The 20,255-nt window shown below is 40.2% G+C and overlaps 1 protein-coding gene across 1 annotated transcript in view; it reads right to left on the reverse strand.

The window, feature by feature from the left end:
• The window catches only part of LOC141106652 (alpha-2-macroglobulin-like), a 242,068-nt gene that overhangs the window by 155,748 nt on the left and 66,065 nt on the right, over window positions 1-20,255 (reverse strand). Inside the window, exons 11-17 of the mRNA XM_073597595.1 lie at window positions 18,899-18,914; window positions 18,731-18,813; window positions 15,469-15,699; window positions 9,197-9,263; window positions 6,745-6,890; window positions 4,415-4,564; window positions 1,039-1,212 (exon numbers count right to left, since the gene is read on the reverse strand). Coding sequence (XP_073453696.1) covers window positions 1,039-1,212; window positions 4,415-4,564; window positions 6,745-6,890; window positions 9,197-9,263; window positions 15,469-15,699; window positions 18,731-18,813; window positions 18,899-18,914 — 867 coding nt within the window. The remainder of the gene's footprint in view (window positions 1-1,038; window positions 1,213-4,414; window positions 4,565-6,744; window positions 6,891-9,196; window positions 9,264-15,468; window positions 15,700-18,730; window positions 18,814-18,898; window positions 18,915-20,255) is intronic.

Raw genomic sequence — 20,255 nt, forward strand, 5'->3', positions numbered from 1 at the left:
AATAGATTAGAAAATAACAAGAATAGTATAGAAAAAAAAAAACAACAGAATATAATAGAAAGAATATAACCATCTTCCGAAATTCGAATAGAATAAGTTTTAATTTGAATAGAAAAGAATAGAATAGAATAAACAAAGAAAAAGAATAGAATTAAAAAAACAATAGAATAGAATAGAAAGAATATAACCATTTCCCAAAATTCAAATACAACCAATTTGAATTTGAATAGAATAGAAAAGAATAGATTAGAATAGGAAGATGGTAATATTCTTTCTATTTTTTCAAGTTCAAATTGATTCTATTAGAATTTTGGGAAATGGTTACATTATTTCTATTTTTATTGTATAGTTTTTTGAATTATATTATTTTCTATTCTATTCTTTTCAAATTTCAGAATATGGTTATATTATTTCTATTTTATTATTTTAGTTCTATTCTATTCCATTATATTCTATTATTTTATTTTCTGTTATATTCCTTTATATTTTATTATATATTTTTTTCTATTCTATTCCTTTATTTCTAGTCTATTTTACTCTCTTTGGAAAATGGAAAGCTATTCAAAGTCGAAACCTATTCAAAATTGATTTAAAAATTGTTCGAAATTGATTCGAAAACTATTTGAATTCCACAAAAAAATTGAATTCAACTAAACAAATGTATGTAAAAAACTAATTAAAATGAAACAAAACAAATGTTTTCGTTCTGCACATGTCTAATTTTATCACTGTCAGCTATTAGTTACTAGATGTGCATTAGCATATAGTATATGTTGGTTGTTCCTTAGTTATGCTAATTATATCCCTGTATACAATTTCCTTTGCATACGATAAGGTGATCAGCCTCACCTGACCTGGTGTACTATAAATTCTGTGTAAGTTTTCAATAAACAGTTCCAATTCTCATACAATCTATTGTCAGCTAGCATGGTCCGCTATAATATCTGCTTCCTATGTCCAGACTGGAGGAAGCTGTATACTGATGGAAGCACCAAAGCGGGGTGCTGGACGGTTCCGTCACAGTGTATTCCAATGTACCTGAAATATGTAGCTCACATCACGATCTCTCTCACGGAACCAGGGGCGAAAGATAGGTCCTGGCCTTGGGATAAATGGAGGTGGTCGAAATTCAGGGAATTCACATGAATTGTCTTCTTCCCGGATCCGATAGTCATAAAGTTCAGATTCCCAATATGGAAATAGATCATAAACCTTACAAAATTAAAAACAAATAAGTTAAATATATGAACACTGCCTTATGCGCAAGCCAACTGCTATCGCAATATCTTCATATTAGCTGTGACATGAGACTTGGTTATGAGAAAGCTTTTTTTTTTTTTGCATAAGTATAGGGGGATTACAGGTGCACAGGGTCGAAGAACTTTAAAAAGCAGCAGGAAAAATGTAATGAATACTGCCAGATGCTTCTTTTTGTATGTTCTCCTTGCCTCTGGGCTGTTCCTGCTATTGTTGTCATTCGTCATTGTCTTTCATTGTCCTTTTTAGATGTACTTTCATTGGTTCAAGGATGTCTCTTCACCATAATTACCAGACCATTGTTCCTAATTTCTACGAACAGTCTACTGACTGGTACCAGCTGAATGGAGAAAAGCCAATGTAGCGCCAATATTTAAAAAAGGGCCAAGATACATCCCTGGGAATTACAGACCAGTTAGCCTAACATCAATAGTATGTAAGCTCTTGGAGAGGATGATAAGGAACTATATATACAAGATTTTAGTAATGAGAACGGTATCATTAGCAGTACTCAGCATGGATTCATGAAGAACCGTTCTTGCCAAACCAATCTATTAACCTTCTATGAGGATGTGAGCTGCCATCTAGATAAAGGAATGCCAATAGACGTGGTGTATCTGGATTTTGCAAAAGCATTTGACACAGTTCCCCATAAACATTTACTGTACAAGGTAAGATCAGTTAGCATGGACCATAGGGTGAGTACATGGTTTGAAAACTGGCTACAGGGGCGAATTCAGAGGGTGGTGATAAATGGGGAATACTTGGAATTTTCTGGTGTGGAAAGCAGGGCCCCCAGGGTTCTATCCTGGGACCAATCCTATTTAATTTATTCATAAATGACCTGGAGGATGGGATAAACAGTTCCATCTCTGTATTTGCAAACAATACTAAGTTAAGCAGGGCAAATACTCTTCCGCAGTATGCAGAAATCTTGCATGAAGATCTGAACAAATTAATTGGGTGGGCAACTATATGGCAAATGAGGTTTAATGTGGAAAAATGTAAAATAATGCATTTGGGTGGCAAAAATATGAATGCAATCTACTCACTAGGGGGTGAACCTCTGGGGGAATCTAGGATGGAAAAGACCTGGGGGTCCTAGTAGATGGTGGCATGCAATGCCAAGCTGCTGCAAGCAAAGCAAACAGAATATTGGCATGCATTAAAAAGGGGATTAATTAGAGAGATAAAAGATAATTCTCCCGCTCTACAAGACTCTGGTCCGGCCGCACCTGGAGTATGCTGTCCAGTTCTGGGCACCAGACTTCAGAAAGGATGTGCTGGAACTGGAGAGAGTCCAGAGAAGGGCAACAAAACAAATAAAGGGTCTGGAGGATATTAGTTATGAGGAAAGGTTGCAAGAACTGAACTTGTTCTCCCTGGAGAAGAAACGCTTGAGATACCGTACTGGTGACCCCACAATAGGGATAAAACTTTTCCGTGTAAGGAAATTTAATAGGACACATGGCCATTCACTAAAATTAGAAAAGAATCAGTTTAACCTTAAACTGTGTAGAGGGTTCTTTACTGTAAGAGCGGTAAAGATGTGGAATTCCCTTCCACAAGCAGTGGTTTCAGCAGGGAGCATAGATAATTAAAAAAAAACTATTAGATAAGCACCTGAACGACCACAACATACAGGGATATACAATGTAATACTGACATATAATCACATACGTATGTTGGACTGGATGGACTTGTGTCTTTTTTCAACCTCACCTACTATGTAACTATCTAACTATGTAACTATGTCACCAGGTGGGAACTCAGCCTGCTCTCCTCCAAAGATCAGATTTGTCCTGGCAGCCCCCCCTGCACAGCCGTTCACTGGGAAGTTCAGTGTGGGGCTGTTTCTCCTCCCCCAGCTCTTATGCAGCTGAGAACAGAGGGGGTGTGATCACTTATAAAAAGAGCGAAAAGATATTGATAATTTGTTTAATATCCATACACAAATGTAGCTTGTACTCACCTGATGCCCATGAAAAACCAGGAAAATGTAAAACTAGCCTTTCCAAAGATTTCTATGGAATGTTCTGACCTACTTTAGTGACATACTACTTTAGTGACAGAGAGGACTGGTAAAGGAAGGAAACAGAAAGTCAGAGAACTTTGAAATTCAGCCAGGAGAAGGAGTGACATCACAGACACAGAAATCTGCCTTTTACAGCTAAAGTAGTACACTAGGACGGCTGAGTGGAGGCACTGGCAATTGGAGAAGGTACTCTTGGCCCTCTTTTAAAGTGAATTTGAGCTGGAAAAAGAACCAAAGGGAAGCGGTGGAGAGCAATATCTATTCAACCATGCGATTTAATACAGTATATGAGGTGAGAGTTCTGTGAGACTGACTGTTCAAGAATAAATTTATGAAGTTTTTATATGGACACTGATGAGCACTGATTCGGTTTTCCATTACCACACCATCTCTGTTCACGACTTCATGAACATTTATCCCTCTTATATTCACCATTCTCCGTGGAAGACGAGAAAATATTGACTTTCTGTTAATGAACCATCTTTACTGTAGTCATTTATGTATTTTTCTCGCATTTTTTGCACATATGATTTTTTGCACATCCATTTATTTTTCCAATTCTTTTGCACATATATTGGGTATATGTTCTCACCTTCTTACATTATATTTTTTTGTCCCTTGTGGAAGTTTATTTAACCCTTTATCACAGGTATTTTAACCTTATATTTGAGGTTTCCATTGGTTGCACATAGCACTTTATGCGTTTTTAGTATAACCGTAAGACTGCGCAAGATCACTGTATATAATTTACTTATTGTTATGTGCTTTGAACACTAATAGGTTTTGCTGCAGATTTATTCACTTGATTTATTTATGTTTATGCTTTCACACATTTACCTATTACTCTGAGTAGCGCGAGGGACATTCAGATACTTTAGTGACATATCTTTTTTTTAGAATGTCTGTTTCTTATTCTGTCTTTTACAAACATTGTAACTCTTTTACTTATTTAGATTTATGGAATGTATTAACTCTAGAAATGTTTCTCTACTAAGGGCATTGAGGATTTTGCAGTCACCATGAAATCTATTATGTTCTAGTCCTCAAGATAGTACTTGTACAATGTCAATGAAATCTACAAGTGCTGACAATGACTGTTTAGTGCTTGAACGCGTTACTCACTTTGTCGGCAGTCAGCTCCTTTTCTGGTTTCATTAGCACTACACTCTTATCCACCACCCTGAGACCACAGACAGAGCCAGGATCAGCCTGAACCTTGACAGACACATCTGATCCTGGTAGGACTTCTTCAGTACTGAAACCAAGTGATACCTGGTAATGAGATAAACTACATTGAACAATTGGAAAATACATTTTTGCATGATGGCAACTCCAGCCCAACTGAGCAGTTGGGAAGCTAAATATTTATTCATTTCTTTTCTTGCATCCCTTATTTTCCTTTTCTAAATAGCCACAGAATTGCTTTAATAACACATACACTGTATAACCAAAAGTATTGGGACGCCTGCCTTTACTCACACATGAACTTTAATGGCAACCCAGTCTTAGTCCGTAGGGTTCAATATTGAGTTGGCCCACCCTTTGCAACTATAACAGCTTCAACTCTTCTGGGAAGGCTGTGCACAAGGTTTAGGATTGTGTCTATGGGAATGTTTGACTATTCTTCCAGTAGAGCATTTGTGCGGTCAGCCACTGATGTGGACATGAAGGCCTAGCTCGCAGTCTCAAATTCATCCCAAAGGTGTTCTATTGGGTTGAGGCCAGTACTCTGTGCAGGCCAGTCAAGTTCCTCCACCCCAAACTCGCTCCTCCATGTCTTTATGGACCTTGCTTTGTGCACTGGTCAAAATCATTTGGTGGAGAGGGGATTATAGTGTGGGGTGGTTTTTCATGGGTTGGGCTTGGCCCCTTTGTTCCAGTGAAGGGAACTCTTAAAGCATCAGCATACCAAGACATTTTGGACAATTTCATGCTCCCAACTTTGTGGGAACAGTTTGGGGATGGCCCTTTCCTGTTCCAACATGGCTGCGCACCAGTACAGAGAGCAAGGTCCATAAGGACATGGATGAGCGAGTTTGGGGTGGAGGAACTTGATTGGCCTGCACAGAGTCCCAACCTCAACCCGGTAGAACTCCTTTGGGATGAAGTAGAGCAGAGATTGCAAGCCTGATCTTCTCGTCCAGTGCCTGACCTCACAAATGTGCTTCTAGAAGAATGGTCAAACATTCCCATAGACACGCTCCTAAACCTTGGACAGCCTTGCCAGAAGAGTTGAAGCTGTTATAGCTGCAAAGGGTGGGCCAACTCAATATTGAACCCTACAGATGAAGACTGGGATGCCATTAAAGTTCATGTGTGTGTAAAGGCAGGTGTCCCAATACTTTTGGTAATATAGTGTAGATTTGAATGCGCATAAGTTCATTCTGTGTAAGTTTATGTAACATGTTTTACAACATTTCAACCAGAGTTTTTCCTAAAGTGAACCTGTGCCCAGATCATGCACACTATAATTTTTACATATTCTGAACAAGAAGTAAAGGCAACTTAAAATAAGCAATCATTAATCTCTGCAGCTATTAGTATTGTAGAGAAACTTTATTTGAAATGTTCACAACACAGAAACTGAATTCTCAGCTTTTTTTTAGGCTGGGTTCACACCATTGAGAATTGGATCCGGGTTTCTTCACATCCAATTCGCATGTCAGGAGATTGTGACTGGCTCTCTATGGAGCGGCTCCAGAGTGAATTGCACAGGAGTCCTTTGTGTCTTCTGGTCCATTTCAGGTCCGAATTCAGCCAAAAATTTGGACTGAAATCGAACCTGAAACGGTGAACAGGGATGCACCGGACTCCTGCTTTGCAGCATTGTGAACCCAGCCTTAGGCCCCTTTCACACTGCCATGACTTGAAAGTCATGCAATTTTGCCGCAAATTCAGGGAATGCTTGTGTAAACTTGAGGTCTATGGACCTCAACTCACTTCAAAGTCGGACCAAAGTAGTACAGGGACTACTTTGAAGTTGGTGCGACTTAAAGCCGCACAGATATGGTACTCATGTGACTTTGCAGTCCCGAGTCGCAGGACAAGTCGCACAAGTGTGCGACTTGTCCTGGGTATGACTTGTCATGTGACTTTGCAGTCCCAAGTCGCAGGACAAGTTGCACAAGTGTGAAAGGGGCCTTAATGTGTAGATCTTGGCAGGTTGCCAGCCCTCTAATGCAAACAAACAGTGAACAATTCTAAGCTGTTATAAAGTGACTAAAACCTGACTAGAGAATTTGTTATCTTCAAAGGTCTTTGAGTGCTAGAGCAATAAGCAGCTAAAGGGGTCCGAAAATCTTGTTTTAAATCACTTTTACTGCTTGAAAACAATAAGAAAATATTTCAACGTCCATAGTCTGGGCACAGGTACAAGGTAAGTATATCCTAGCTAGAATCTTAATAATGTTCACCACCATGCCTTTCTTGACATCCATATTTAGGAAACTTACTTTATTCTTGAAACATTTTTGCACATTGTATTTTGCTGAGTCCGCCAAAATCTCCCCATCGGGTAATAAAATGTAGACAAGGGCACGAAGGGTGGAAGATTTTCCTGTACTTACAGGAAGCTTAAAAGTAGCCGTGCCATGTAGATCTGAGAGAGATAGAGAATACATTATGTTGATATATATATATATATATATATATATATATACATATAAGCAATTTGCTATGAGAAAAAAAGCTTCAGATGAAAAAGCCATTCTCTTCCTCTTTGGGCCTGTGCCAACGGGCTATGGGCATGTGTTGATGACATCAGTTTCAGACACTGCTGGGATAATTCAAAATTCACTGACAGATGCATTTGATATGCAGATGACCTCCTTCTGACCTGCATTGCTTGCCAACCAGCGCACGCAGATATACGTCGGCACAATGGCACAGCTGCGCAAATTGGCGTACAGGTATGTCCCCTTTAAGATGAAGCATTGTGGGCATGCGCGTACTCCGTGACCATGCCCGCGGGCCTGCGGGCTCGATGTCCGCCGGTGTCCCACGATCGTGTCACAGAGCGGCAGAACAGGGAGATGCCTATGTAAACAAGGCATTTCTCTGTTCTTCCTAGTGACATGACAGAGATCTACTGCTCTTTGTTATCAGGAGCAGTGATCACTGTCATATCAGTGGTAGCCCATCCCCCCACAGTTAGAATCACTCCCTAGGACACACTTATCTCCTTGTTTACCCCCTAGGGTTTAACCCCTTCCCTGCCAGTATCATTTATACAGTAATCAGTGCATTTTTATAGCACTGATTGCTGTATAAATGACAATGGTCCCAAAATAGTGTCAAAAGTGTCCGATGTGTCACCATAATGTCGCAGTCATGATAAAAATCGCATATCGCCGCCATTACTAATTTAAAAAAATTAATAATGAAAATGCCATAAACCTATCCCCTATTTTGTAGACAATATAACTTTTGCGCAAACCAATCAATATACGCTTATTGCAATTTTTTTTACCAAAAATATGTAAAAGAATACATATCATCCTAAACTTAGAAAGAAACTATTTTTTTATATATATTTTTGGGAATATTTGTTATAGAAAAAATTAAAAAATATTGCTTTTTTTTTCAAAATTGTCGCTCCTTTTTTGTTTATAGCGCAAAAAAAAAAAAAAAATGCAGAGGTGCTCAAATAACCCCAAAAGAAAGCTCTATTTGTGGGGGAAAAAGGACGTAAATTTTGTTTGGGTGCAACGTCGCACGACCGCGCAATTGTCAGTTAAAGCGACGCAGTGCCGAATCGCAAAAAGTGATCTGGTCAGGAAGGGGTAAAATCTTCCGGGGCTGAAGTGGTTAAACAGCACAAAACATTTATTTGACAAGATTCCTTAGGTCACTAAGAAATAAAAGCTGTCTATATATTTCAATGACTCTCTGATTGTATGTTGATCAATCCTAGCAATTTACTCATATCATTCATTGTATACGTTATCTTAATTTTCCTTACTAGTAAAACCTATATACTGTATTTCTCTTGATACATGATATTGCATTTTGTACCACTATTTTGTACGCAACCCAAAAGCCGCACAACTCATGGTGAGACTTTGCCAGAAGACTTGAAGGCTACTTGAGTATTACTTTGAAGCACAAGTCTGATAGAAGTTGACTTGAAGTAGTACAGGAACCTTTTCTAAAGTCGTAGTGACTTCAGTGGTGCTAATTAAGACAGCTGTCATTGGTTAAATGGGATTTCACATGTCACACGACTTGGGGGTCTCACAAGTCGGATCCCAAGCCAGTGTGAAAAGAGCGTAAAAGGGAATGGTACTTCATCTTATGAGTTATTAATGTAAAGTAATTTTTCATTTGAACTGGGTGGGCTTAGGGCGCAGTGCTCTGTGCGACGAGCCCACGTTTTTTGAAGCCAATTAGAGCCTCAGGCTTTAATCATGTGCTTCAAAAACAAACAAAAAAAAAACAATTTAAATCCATGCATCCGGCACCCTGCATGTAGATTAGGGGCCGGACACATGGATTAGGGGGGCGGCGCCCCTGCACCCCTAATGGAGTGGCCGCCACTGGCGGGGAAGGTTTAGATCCCATCAGGATTTTACTGCTCTCCGGAGGTTCCGTTAGAGAGATTTATCCTCACTTCCTGTTCTGCTGGCAATGTTTTACTAGACAGAAAATGAGGGGAACTCTCCAACAAAAACAAGCACAGAAATAAAAATGCTTTTCTTTAGAAGGAGTAGGCTAGAACCCTGTCAAATATTAATTTCTTCAAAATTGTCCTCACTTCCTGTCTGCTGAAACTGTGGTCAGTAGGATAGAAAGCAATGATAAATCTTTCTAATGAATTCCCAAAAAGCAGGAAAAACTCAACATGGTTTCTAACCCTTCCCTACTTTATCCAAAACTAGAAATAACGTTTTTGATCATACATCTCACCTTTGTTTTGTTTTTTAACATTGATTTCTATGGAGCCAACGTCTTGTATAGATCCCATATAAGTCACCTGTGCAATTAAAAGGTAATAATTAACTGTGTGAATAAAAAACAATAAAAGAATATAAACCATTTCTATTGTGTGTGGTACACTTATGCCTGGTACACAGGATGAGATTATCAGATGAATGATTGTCCGTTTTTTTTATTGCATGCTTATCTCTAATCGAAAATAAAAGAGGTTACTAAGGTTACAAAAATTCTTGTATGACAGAATAAAAATTTTCGGATGACAACTGTACTGATTAAACGAAAATCGTACGAATAATTTTGCATGAATTGTCATGACATTGTCATGTCATTAGGGACTAGCTATAAAATTTAGACATGTGCAATTTGTTCCGAACTTTTTTTTAACAAATTTCGACAAATTTGTTAATTCGGAAATATCCGAATTAACTAAAACCTGTTTAATGAATTCTTACGAACATTCATAAATTTGAGTATTCGACAATTCGTAAATTCAAAAATTCGTAAGTTAAGAAATTTGGAAATTCGTAAATTTGGAAATTCGAATGTTTCTCCAATGGTTGAGAAATAGAATCTTTCATTCTATGAATAGTATAGGACCCACTGATAATGGGGTACTGTGACGCAGTATTGGGCTTAAGCTCCATATGGCCATGTAGTGTGACCAAATCGCACAACCCCCCGGTCAGTTAGGCGGTCGGTCAGTCGAGCTTGCACTTACCCCATCTATGGAGCAGGCAGTGCTTTCCTGCGGGCGGCAGCATCCCTTGCATCACGGCGGCCGCACTCCTCCTCCCTCCTCCACGGCCAAAAGGATTGCTTCTCCTTTCGGCCAACCAGGAAATGGGTCAAAGACCCACTTGCTGATTGGCCGGGAGGAGAATCCATGCATCCGGCGCCCCGCATGAAGATTAGGGGCCGGACACATGGATGGGGGGGCAACGCCCCTGAGCCCCTAATGGATGGGCCACCACTGGGTTGGGGTGTTTCTGTTTTTTGTACAGTTGGTTTAATTGGATGTGGGTGTGCACTGGATACTTTCAGCTGCTATTTTGCTCTTGCTGGTTGTATCCCTGTGCCTTTAAGGAGAGGTGGGCTGCCTCCAGGCAAACCTGCCCTTAATCTAGCCACCAGGGATGTGCAGTCAGGGGAGGCAGGTGAGGCAGGGCCATGAACATAAAAAAAAATAAAAACAAGCTTTGAGGGTCGTAGCTCGGTGATCTGGGGTCACAGAGAGCTCAAATTTGTGGGTGGGGGGTATGTAGAATAAGTCATGCCCCACAACTGCTAAATTTGGGGCTCCTATGACCTATGGTTCCAGAGATACAGGGCTCCTTGCACAGCCCATCAGAAGCTACATACAGAGTGGCCAAAGTAAATACAAGCTGGCACACTCTGTTTACAGCAGATTGAGAGGATGAGCTTACAGTGCCTCTCACTTCTTGTCAGAGGCACTGAGCTCAATGGACAGCTTGGAGACTTGGACCAATGGTAAAGTACCATTGGACATGCCTCTTACTGCAGTGTCATGGGGGGGATGTCTAAAAGACAAATGCTCCCTTCCAGCCCAGCCCTCTTAACTACAAGGCAAAAACATGTGTTTATGGGTAGAAGATTTACCCACAATGCCATGTTTTTTTCACACAGTTAGGAGGGAGAAACTGATTCTGTTGAAAAGATACTGTAATATTCAAGCTAAATCATATATTTATATGCTAAATGTTATAACAATAATTTATTATTTGTTTATTTACTGTGAAATTACTGGTTGGAAGTTATAACTTCAAACTTCAGTAACTTCTCCGTTAAGCCACCTGTTTGAGTACAGATTTGGAAAATATAGTAAATGACCTTAAAAACAATATATAATAATTATTTGTATATTACTTATGTTAATCAATCCCTTGCCACCCAGGACAATTCTGACATTTTTCTCCTACAAAATAGAAAATTACTCAGAACACCCAAAAATGTTATATATATATATATATATATATATATATATATATATATATATATATATATATATATATACAGTGGGGACGGAAAGTATTCAGACCCCCTTAAATTTTTCACTCTTTGTTATATTGCAGCCATTTGCTAAAATAATTTAAGTTCATTTTTTTTCCCTCATTAATGTACTCACAGCACCCCATATTGGCAGAAAAACACAGAATTGTTGACATTTTTGCAGATTTATTAAAAAAGAAAAACTGAAATATTACATGGTCCTAAATATTCAGACCCTTTGCTCAGTATTTAGTAGAAGCACCCTTTTGATCTAATACAGCCTTGAGTCTTTTTGAGTAAGATGCAACAAGTTTTTCACACCTGGATTTGGAGATCCTCTGCCAATCCTCCTTGCAGATCCTCTCCAGTTCTGTCAGGTTGGATAGTAAACGTTGGTGGACAGCCATTTTTAGGTCTCTCCAGAGATACTCAATTGGGTTTAAGTCAGGGCTCTGGCTGGGCCATTCAAGAACAGTCAAGGAGTTGTTGTGAAGCCACTCCTTCGTTATTTTAGCTGTGTGCTTAGGGTCATTGTCTTGTTGGAAGGTAAACTTTCGGCCCAGTCTGAGGTCCTGAGCACTCTGGAGAAGGTTTTCGTCCAGGATATCCCTGTACTTGGCCGCATTCATCTTTCCCTCTATTGCAACCAGTCGTCCTGTCCCTGCAGCTGAAAAACACCCCCACAGCATGATGCTGCCACAACCATGCTTCACTGTTGGGACTGTATTGGACAGGTAATGAGCAGTGCATGGTTTTCTCCACACATACCGCTTAGAATTAAGGCCAAAAAGTTCTATCTTGGTCTCATTTGACCAAAGAATCTTATTTCTCACCATCTTGGAGTCCTTCAGGTGTTTTAAGCAAATTCCATGCGGGCTTTCATGTGTCTTGCACTGAGGAGAGTCTTCCGTCGGGCCACTCTGCCATAAAGGCCCGACTGGTGGCGGGCTGCAGTGATGATTGACTTTCTACAACTTTCTCCCATCTCCCGACTGCATCTTTGGAGCTTAGCCACAGTGATCTTTGGGTTCTTCTTTACCTCTCTCACCAAGGCTCTTCTCCCCTGATAGCTCAGTTTGGCCGGATGGCCAGCTCTAGGAAGGGTTCTGGTTGTCCCAAACGTCTTCCATTTAAGGACTATGGAGGCCACTGTGCTCTTAGGAACCTTAAGTGCAGAAGAAATTTTTTGTAACCTTGTCCAGATCTGTGCCTTGCCACAATTCTGTCTCTGAGCTCTTCAGGCAGTTCCTTTGACCTCATGATTCTCATTTGCTCTGACATGCACTGTGAGCTGTAAGGTCTTATATAGACAGGTGTGTGGCTTTCCTAATCAAGTCCAATCAGTATAATCAAACACAGCTGGACTCAAAAGAAGGTATAGAACCATCTCAAGGGTGATCATAAGAAATGGACAGCACCTGAGTTAAATATATGAGTGTCACAGCAAAGGGTCTGAATACTTAGGACCTTGTGATATTTCAGTTTTTCTTTTTTAATAAATATGCAAAAATGTCAACAATTCTGTGTTTTTCTGTCAATATGGGGTGCTGTGTGTACATTAATGAGGAAAAAAAATGAACTTAAATGATTTTAACAAATGGCTGCAATAAAACAGAGTGAAAAATTTAAGGGGGTTTGAATACTTTCCGTCCCCACTGTATATTATCAGAAACCCTAGGCAGTAAAATGGTGGTCGTTGTAACATTTTATGTCAGACAGTATTTGAGCAGAAATTTTTTTAAGTGCATTTAAAAAAAAACAAAAAAAAAAAGTTTCGTGAATTAAAAAAAAAAACACTAATGTTAGCCCAATTTTTTTGTATAATGTGAAACATGATGTTACGCCGAGTAAATAGATACCTAATATGTCACACTTTAAAATAAAATGCTTAAAGTGAAACAATAAAAATGAAATATTAATTTAAACATCGTGCCTGGGGGGTGTCTATAGTATGCCTGTAAAGTAGTGCAGTTTTCCCGTGTTTAGAACAGTACCACAGCAAAATGACATTTCTAAAGGAAAAAAGTCATTTAAAACTGATCGCGGCTTTAATGAATTGTCATGTCTCTGCAATATAGATAAAACTCATTGAAAAAAACGGCATGGGTCCCCCCCACCCCAGTCCATTACAGGCCCTTTGAGTCTGGTATGAATATTAAGGGGAACCCCCAAACCAAAAATTAAAAAAATCCATACCAGACCCTTATCCGAGCATGCAACCTGGCAGGTCGCAGGAAAAGAGGGGGGGATGAGAGAGAGCCCCCCTCCTGAACCGTACCAGGCCACATGCCCTCAACATGGGGAAGGTGCTTTGTAGTAGCCCCCCAAAGCACCTTTTCCCCATGTTTATGGAGACAAGGGCCTCATCCCCACAACCCTTGCCCGGCGGTTGTGGGGGTCTGCGGGCGGGGGGCTTATTGGAATCTGGAAGCCCCCTTTAACAAGGGGACCTCCAGTTCCAGGCCTCTCAACCAATTTTTATTTTTTCATTTTTTAATAAAGGACTTGTCCCAAAGTGTCTCCTGTCTTTTTTACTATTTTTGACACTTTTTTGTGAAATGGTAGGGGTACAATGTACCCGTTACCAATTCACAAAGGGGGGGTGGGATCTGGGGGTCCCCTTGTTAAAGGGGGTCTAGATTATGACAAGCACCCCGCCTGCAGACTCCCACAACCACAGGGCAAGGGTTGTGAGGATGAGACATTTGTCCCCTTCAAGTGCCTCATTTCACTTTAAACATTAATAAAAATCACTGCTCCCGAAAAAACGGCCGTTTTTAAAACTTTTTTTTGCATTGATACATGTCCCCTGGGGCAGGACCCAGGTCCCCAAACACTTTTTATGGCAATTACTTGCATATAAGCCTTTAAAATTAGCACTTTTGGTTTTTCATGTTCGTGTCCCATAGACTTTAACGGTGTTCATTTGTTCTGCCAAATTTGTTGCCTGTTCTCACATTGTCAGAGAGGTTACCTGGTTGGGCAATGTGTTGGCTGTCTCGGTGGGCGCCGGTGCGCATTAGCGTGCGCATGCTTGTGCGCGCTGGTCTGGGCACTTCTGTGGGCACTGGTGCGCGTCTATCTGTGGGCACTGGTCTGCATGCTCCTGTGGGCACTGGGGTGCGTTGGCACGCACACGTGCGCGGCGTTTGGTGCCAATCAGCCTACTTAAGCCTGCTGCACATTCTTCTTGGTGCTGCCTGATCAACAGCTTCCTGTGACCTTGTTCCTGTATCCGTATCCGTGTTCCTGATCTCCTTATGACTCGGCTTGCCTCCCGGATTCCCCCAACCTTTGCCTGCATCTGACCTCGGCCTGTTTTGACTTCGCTTCTGCCTGCTCCTTTGTACTTCGCTGCCCGCTCGTTGCTGAACCTGGCCTGCACCTGCCCGCTCTGCTCCTGCTCAGCACCTGTTGCCTGTACTCCTGCTTACCAACTTGCTGTCTGAAGATCTTCTTCCTTCCAGCATCAGAATCCACATTCCAGGCTCTCATACCACTCTGTACTTCTGTGCCACCTGTTCTCTCTACCAGGGGCCGCAAGTTGGACACGTAAGGGAGACTATCCTCTGCCCAAAGCAGACTCATTGGTCAGGTACGTAGTAGTCTGACACAAGTTCTGGTGCGAACCCAACCAGAGGGTGTTCGGCTCATCCTTAGTTACATGTGTAGAGTTACAGAGGAGGTCTAGTGTCGATCGCGGCATATGTAACCTATATGTATCTGGCTCTGATATTAGCCAGTACCTCACAAGCCACTGACCTCACCACACGTCCCTGCTATCCACTACTATATGTGCTCCAACTTGGGAGACTCTGAAAGATATAGATTTAGGACCACAGTACACAGAGAAGCCTTGACGTAGGCACTGTAGCTTATGCATATATTTGAAAATGTGTGGGCCCGGTGGAATTGCTCTTGTCTGTTTCTCACAGGGGGGGGATCACCACTGTCCATCTCCTGCACGCGCGGGGGGGGATGTTGCCCAGGAATCATCGCCGTCCGTCTCCAAAAAAAAAAATATTGAGCATCAGCCGCCACTGACTGTACATGTTTTCTCACTAAAGGTTTTTAGAAATGGGAATCAATTCTGGAAAAATAAAAAATTGGGAAGAAGCCCGATTGGTTGCTACTGGCAACAGCTTCCCTTTACTTCTCTCTTTTATTCAGTATATCCTGGCAGGTGAAGCTGAATGTGTTTCTTTGTACACAGTACATAATAATAAGACTCTCACCAGGTAATGGAGATCTAGGTGTTCATACTCCTCCTTCAGCTCTGTGTGTTTGATGATATATTCCACCTGGACCTCCTGTTCCCCTCCACATGGCAGGACCTTGTCCACGGAGTGCAGCTTCAGGAAACTCTTGCTTTTGGAGTAGAAGGGATAAAGTGATAGGTACGCTTGTCCATAGTCAGGCCTAAGGAAGCCGGCCACAAATTGTGGGTACTCTAGTCTTGTTTTTGTCTGTTGAAAAATGTAAATATAAGTGATTAGAAAATACAAGAAAAACAACATTTTTTAAACAGTTGCTTTTAAAGAGTAACTCCACTTTTATGGGTGATCTATGTACATCGCACGGATTTTAATAGCTGTTTCTCTGTGTCCATGTGCAAAGTGACTGTTATGCGCCGTACACACGGTCAGATTTTCCGATGGAAAATGTGTGATAGGACCTTGTTGTCAGAAATTCCGACCGTGTGTAGGCTCCATCACACATTTTCCATCGGATTTTCCGACACACAAAGTTTGAGAGCAGGCTATAAAATTTTCCGACAACAAAATCCGTTGTCGGAAATTCCGATCGTGTGTACACAAATCCGACGGACAAAGTGCCACGCATGCTCAGAATAAATAAAGAGATGTAAGCTATTGGCCAGTGCCCCGTTTATAGTCCCGATGTACGTGTTTTACGTCACTACGTTCAGAACGATCGGATTTTCTGACAACTTTGTGTGACCATGTGTATGCAAGACAAGTTTGAGCCAACATCCGTCGGAAAAAATCCATGGATTTTGTTGTCGGAATGTCTGATCAAAGTCTGACCGTGTGTACGGGGCATAAGACATGTGCAATTCGTTTCATTCCAAATGAGTTTTTTTTAACGAATTTCGACAAATTCGTTGATTCAAATACATCAGAAATAATGAAAACCCGTTTAACATTTTTTTTCTGAATATTCGTAAATTCAAAAATTCATAAATTCGCAAATTCGCAAACTCCAAATTTAATAATCCTAAAACTCAAAAATCAGAAAAAATAGCAAACTATTAAATTATAGGTATTGGAATTTCCATTTTTAAATTTGGCTGTTAGTGAATGTAACAAATACAAATTTAAGTATTTAACATAAGTTACGAATTATTCGAAATAACGAATGCCATATCTAAATGAATGGAATGTAACAAATTAATAATATTAAACAACAACAATAATAATAATAAAAACGTTTTACTATTATTCATTAATAATTCGATCCGTTCCATTTGTTTAGATGCGGCATTCATTATTTTGGATAATTCGTAACTTCGTATAAATTCATATTAGTTTTGCTCACTTAGGCTCGGTTCACACTAGGACGACTTGTTAGGCGACCTAGTCGCCTGACAAGTAGTGTCCCGTTCTGTACAATGGAACCGTTCTAAGGGGAGCGACGCAAGTCGCTCCGACTTAGAAAAAGGTTCCTGTACTACTTTGGGGGCGACTTGGGGCAACTTGCATAGACTTCTATACAGAAGTTGTTTTGCAAGTCGCCCAGGCAGTCGTGTGCAGGTCGCCTCGGTGAGGTGACCTGCAAGTCGTGCCGCCCCTAGTGTGAACCGAGCCTAATAGCCAAAATTTGAAAGGAAATTCCAATACCTATAATTTAATAGTTAGTTGTTATTAGTTCGGTAGTTATTATTTAGATTTTTCGCATTTTCGTTCTTTTGAATTCTCTAGTTTTCAAATTTTCGAATTTATGAATTTATGAATTTACAAATTTTCGAACTTATGAATTTACAAATTGCGATCGTAGCGAATGACCAAAAAAAAAATTCATGAAACGAAAACAAACAAATTTTTCGGCAGTGGTGGGACTGGCAGGCACACCAGGGATTTCACATAAAGGAAGCAATCCAAAGAGAACAGCTTATTTTCTCATACAAGTACATGGTACAGCAGACACATATCAGAAATAGCCAGGTGCAATTCGTTTCGTTCCGAATTCTATTTTTAACAAATTTCGACTAATTCGTTAATTCGGAAATATCTGAATTAATTAACGAACTTTTCCGAATATTCGAAAATTGGTAAATTCGAAAAAATTCATAAATTAAAAAAAAATCATAAATTCTGGAATTTGAAAAAAAAACGGAAATTTGAAGAAAATCGGAAATTTGCAAAAATTTGAAAATTCAGAAATGAAAAAAAAAACATAAATTCAGGAATTCGAAAAAAATAGTAAATTCGGAAATTTCACAAAAGTTGGAAATTTGGAAATTCGAAAAAATCTGAAATTCGAAAAAAGAAATGGGAAATTCTGAAGTTTTAAACCCCGAAAAATAAAAAAATCTGAAATAATAACTAACTAATAATAACTAACTATTAAAACTTATAGGTATTGAAATTTCATTTCAAATTTGGCTGTTAGTGAACATAACGAATACAAATTTATCCAAAATCATGAATTAATCAAAATAATGAATGCCGCATCTAAACGAATGGAATGTAATGAATTAATAATAATAAATTACAATACTAATAAAATTGTTTTATTATTATTAATTTGTTCCGTTCCATTTGTTTGGATGTGGCATTCGTTATTTCAGATAATTTGTAACTTCGGATGAAATTCGTATTTGTTGCATTCACTAACAGCCAAATTTGAAAGGAGATTCCAATACCTATAATTTAAGAGATAGTAATAGTTACTGGTAAGTTATTATTTCAGATTTTCAAATTTTCGGGTTTTCCAATTTCCAATTTCCTGATTTGTTTTTCGAATTTCCTAATTTCTGATTTTTATCAAATTTCCAAGATTTTTGGAATTTCCAAATTTCCAATTGTTTTTTCGAATTTCCATTTTTTTTTTCGAATTTCAAATTTTTTTCGAAATTTTTTTGAATATCAGATTTTTTTTCGCAGTTTTTCGAATTTCAGATTTTTTTCGAATTTCCGAAACTTCTGTTTTTTTTTTACAAATTGCCGATGTTTTTCGAATATCAGATTTTTTTTCGAATTTTTTTTGAAAATATCTGTTTTTTTCAAATTTTTTCGAATGTCAATTTTTTTTCGAATTTACAATATTTTTGTCGAATTTACGAATTGCGATCATAACGAATGACCAAAAAAAACAAAAAAAACCCAAAAACGAATGAAACGGAAATGAACGCATTTTTCAAATTTTTTGGCAGTGCACATGTCTAGTAATGCTTTAAATCATGAATGATAGTGATTATGCTCTTAAGCAGAAAGGTTGCTCTCTGCGAAAACAGGAAGCTTCTAGACATAAATATACATATGATATTCCCATACCACAAAGGTTTTTTGTACCACTCCAGTCGGTCGTATTCAAGATGAAAACAGCGATGCCATTGTTGTCTGTCACCGAGGTATCAACAAGCACTTCTGTGCCATTTCTACTATAGAAATAAAGTTTCACATCTTGTTTAGGATTATCATTGGCCATCTGTCACTTTAACCTGGAATAAAACACAATGAGATGTAACTGGGTAGCAAAGAAAGTTAAAAAGTCCATCAGTGTCAACCCTCTGCCACCCTAACACTGGCGTAATACTGCTGATGATCCAGAAGATGCAAAATCTTTACTGAGACAGCTGCCAAATGTTATTACCCCAAACATGGAGGTACAGGTGAAAGCAAATATAAAAGACACAAATTAATACATCTAGGAATTTAATAATCAATACATTTTTTTTTTATATATATTTTTAAATGTAGCTAGTTACAAAGTTGAATTTGATTTTGTATCAGCCCCTTGTAATCCTCTATACAGCAGCACTCTGGGAGATTGAAGGGGCAGCACCGGGATCCAATCAGGTGTGTTGCATACAAACAGGGGCAGCGTGTCCATTGCGGGCGCCCGGAGCGCCACCTCCCCTATCCACCGCTGCCGCCCTCCCTATCCATGCGCCCGGCCCCTTTCAGGACGCTGGGTGCATTAATTCCTATGGCGGGGGTGTGTTTTTTAAGCACCTGATTAGAGCCAGAGGCTCTAATAGGCTTTAAAATAGGGTGGGCTTGGGGGGGCAAAGCATTGCATCTGGAACCGACCCAGTTGTGTTGCAACAGCAAATGAATATTCGCTATTGTAACATTGACCTTCCTCCCGGGCAATCGGGAAGTGGGTCTGATACCCATCACCCGATTGGCTGAAAGGACAGGTGATCCTATTGGATGCCTAGGAGGGGGGAGGAGATGCACGGCAGAAGCGAGGAGGAGAAAACACGGGAGCTGCTGCTCGATGCCGCTGCAGCCTGATGTTCACCGATGCCCCGGTCCCCGCCGCTTGCCCAAATGTGCCTGCCGCTGCCCGATCCCCACCGATGCCCAATGTGCCCGTCGCTGCCCAATCCCCCGGCGATGCACGATGTGCCTGCCACTGCCCGATCCCCGTCGCTGCCTGATGTGCCTGCTGCATAGATGGGGTAAGTGCCGGTGGACCAACAGACAGCGAGGGGATGAGGGGGTTTGAGGTGCCGCGGGGGGGTGATTGTTTGCCAAGGGGGGGTCTGGGGGGGTGCTGCAGCACAAAAGGTTTTTCACTTTAATGCAGAGAATGCATTAAGGTGAAAACCGTGAGGGTTTACAACTCCTTTAACTCCTATGTGGTATCATTAGGGTTGCCACCTGTCCGGGATTCACCCGGACAGTTCGGGTTTTGAATCATGTGTCCGGGTTTCACCCGGACATAATATTCAGACAGGAATTTGACTCAGAACAGGGCCTGTCAGGAGAGTGATGGGGCATTATGCACGCCGCATTACTGTTCTCTTTAGAGCACCCAAAAGTGTCCCAGATCT

This window comes from Aquarana catesbeiana, linkage group LG08 (genome assembly GCF_042186555.1).
Source record: "Aquarana catesbeiana isolate 2022-GZ linkage group LG08, ASM4218655v1, whole genome shotgun sequence".
NCBI classification, from domain to species: Eukaryota; Metazoa; Chordata; class Amphibia; order Anura; family Ranidae; genus Aquarana; species Aquarana catesbeiana.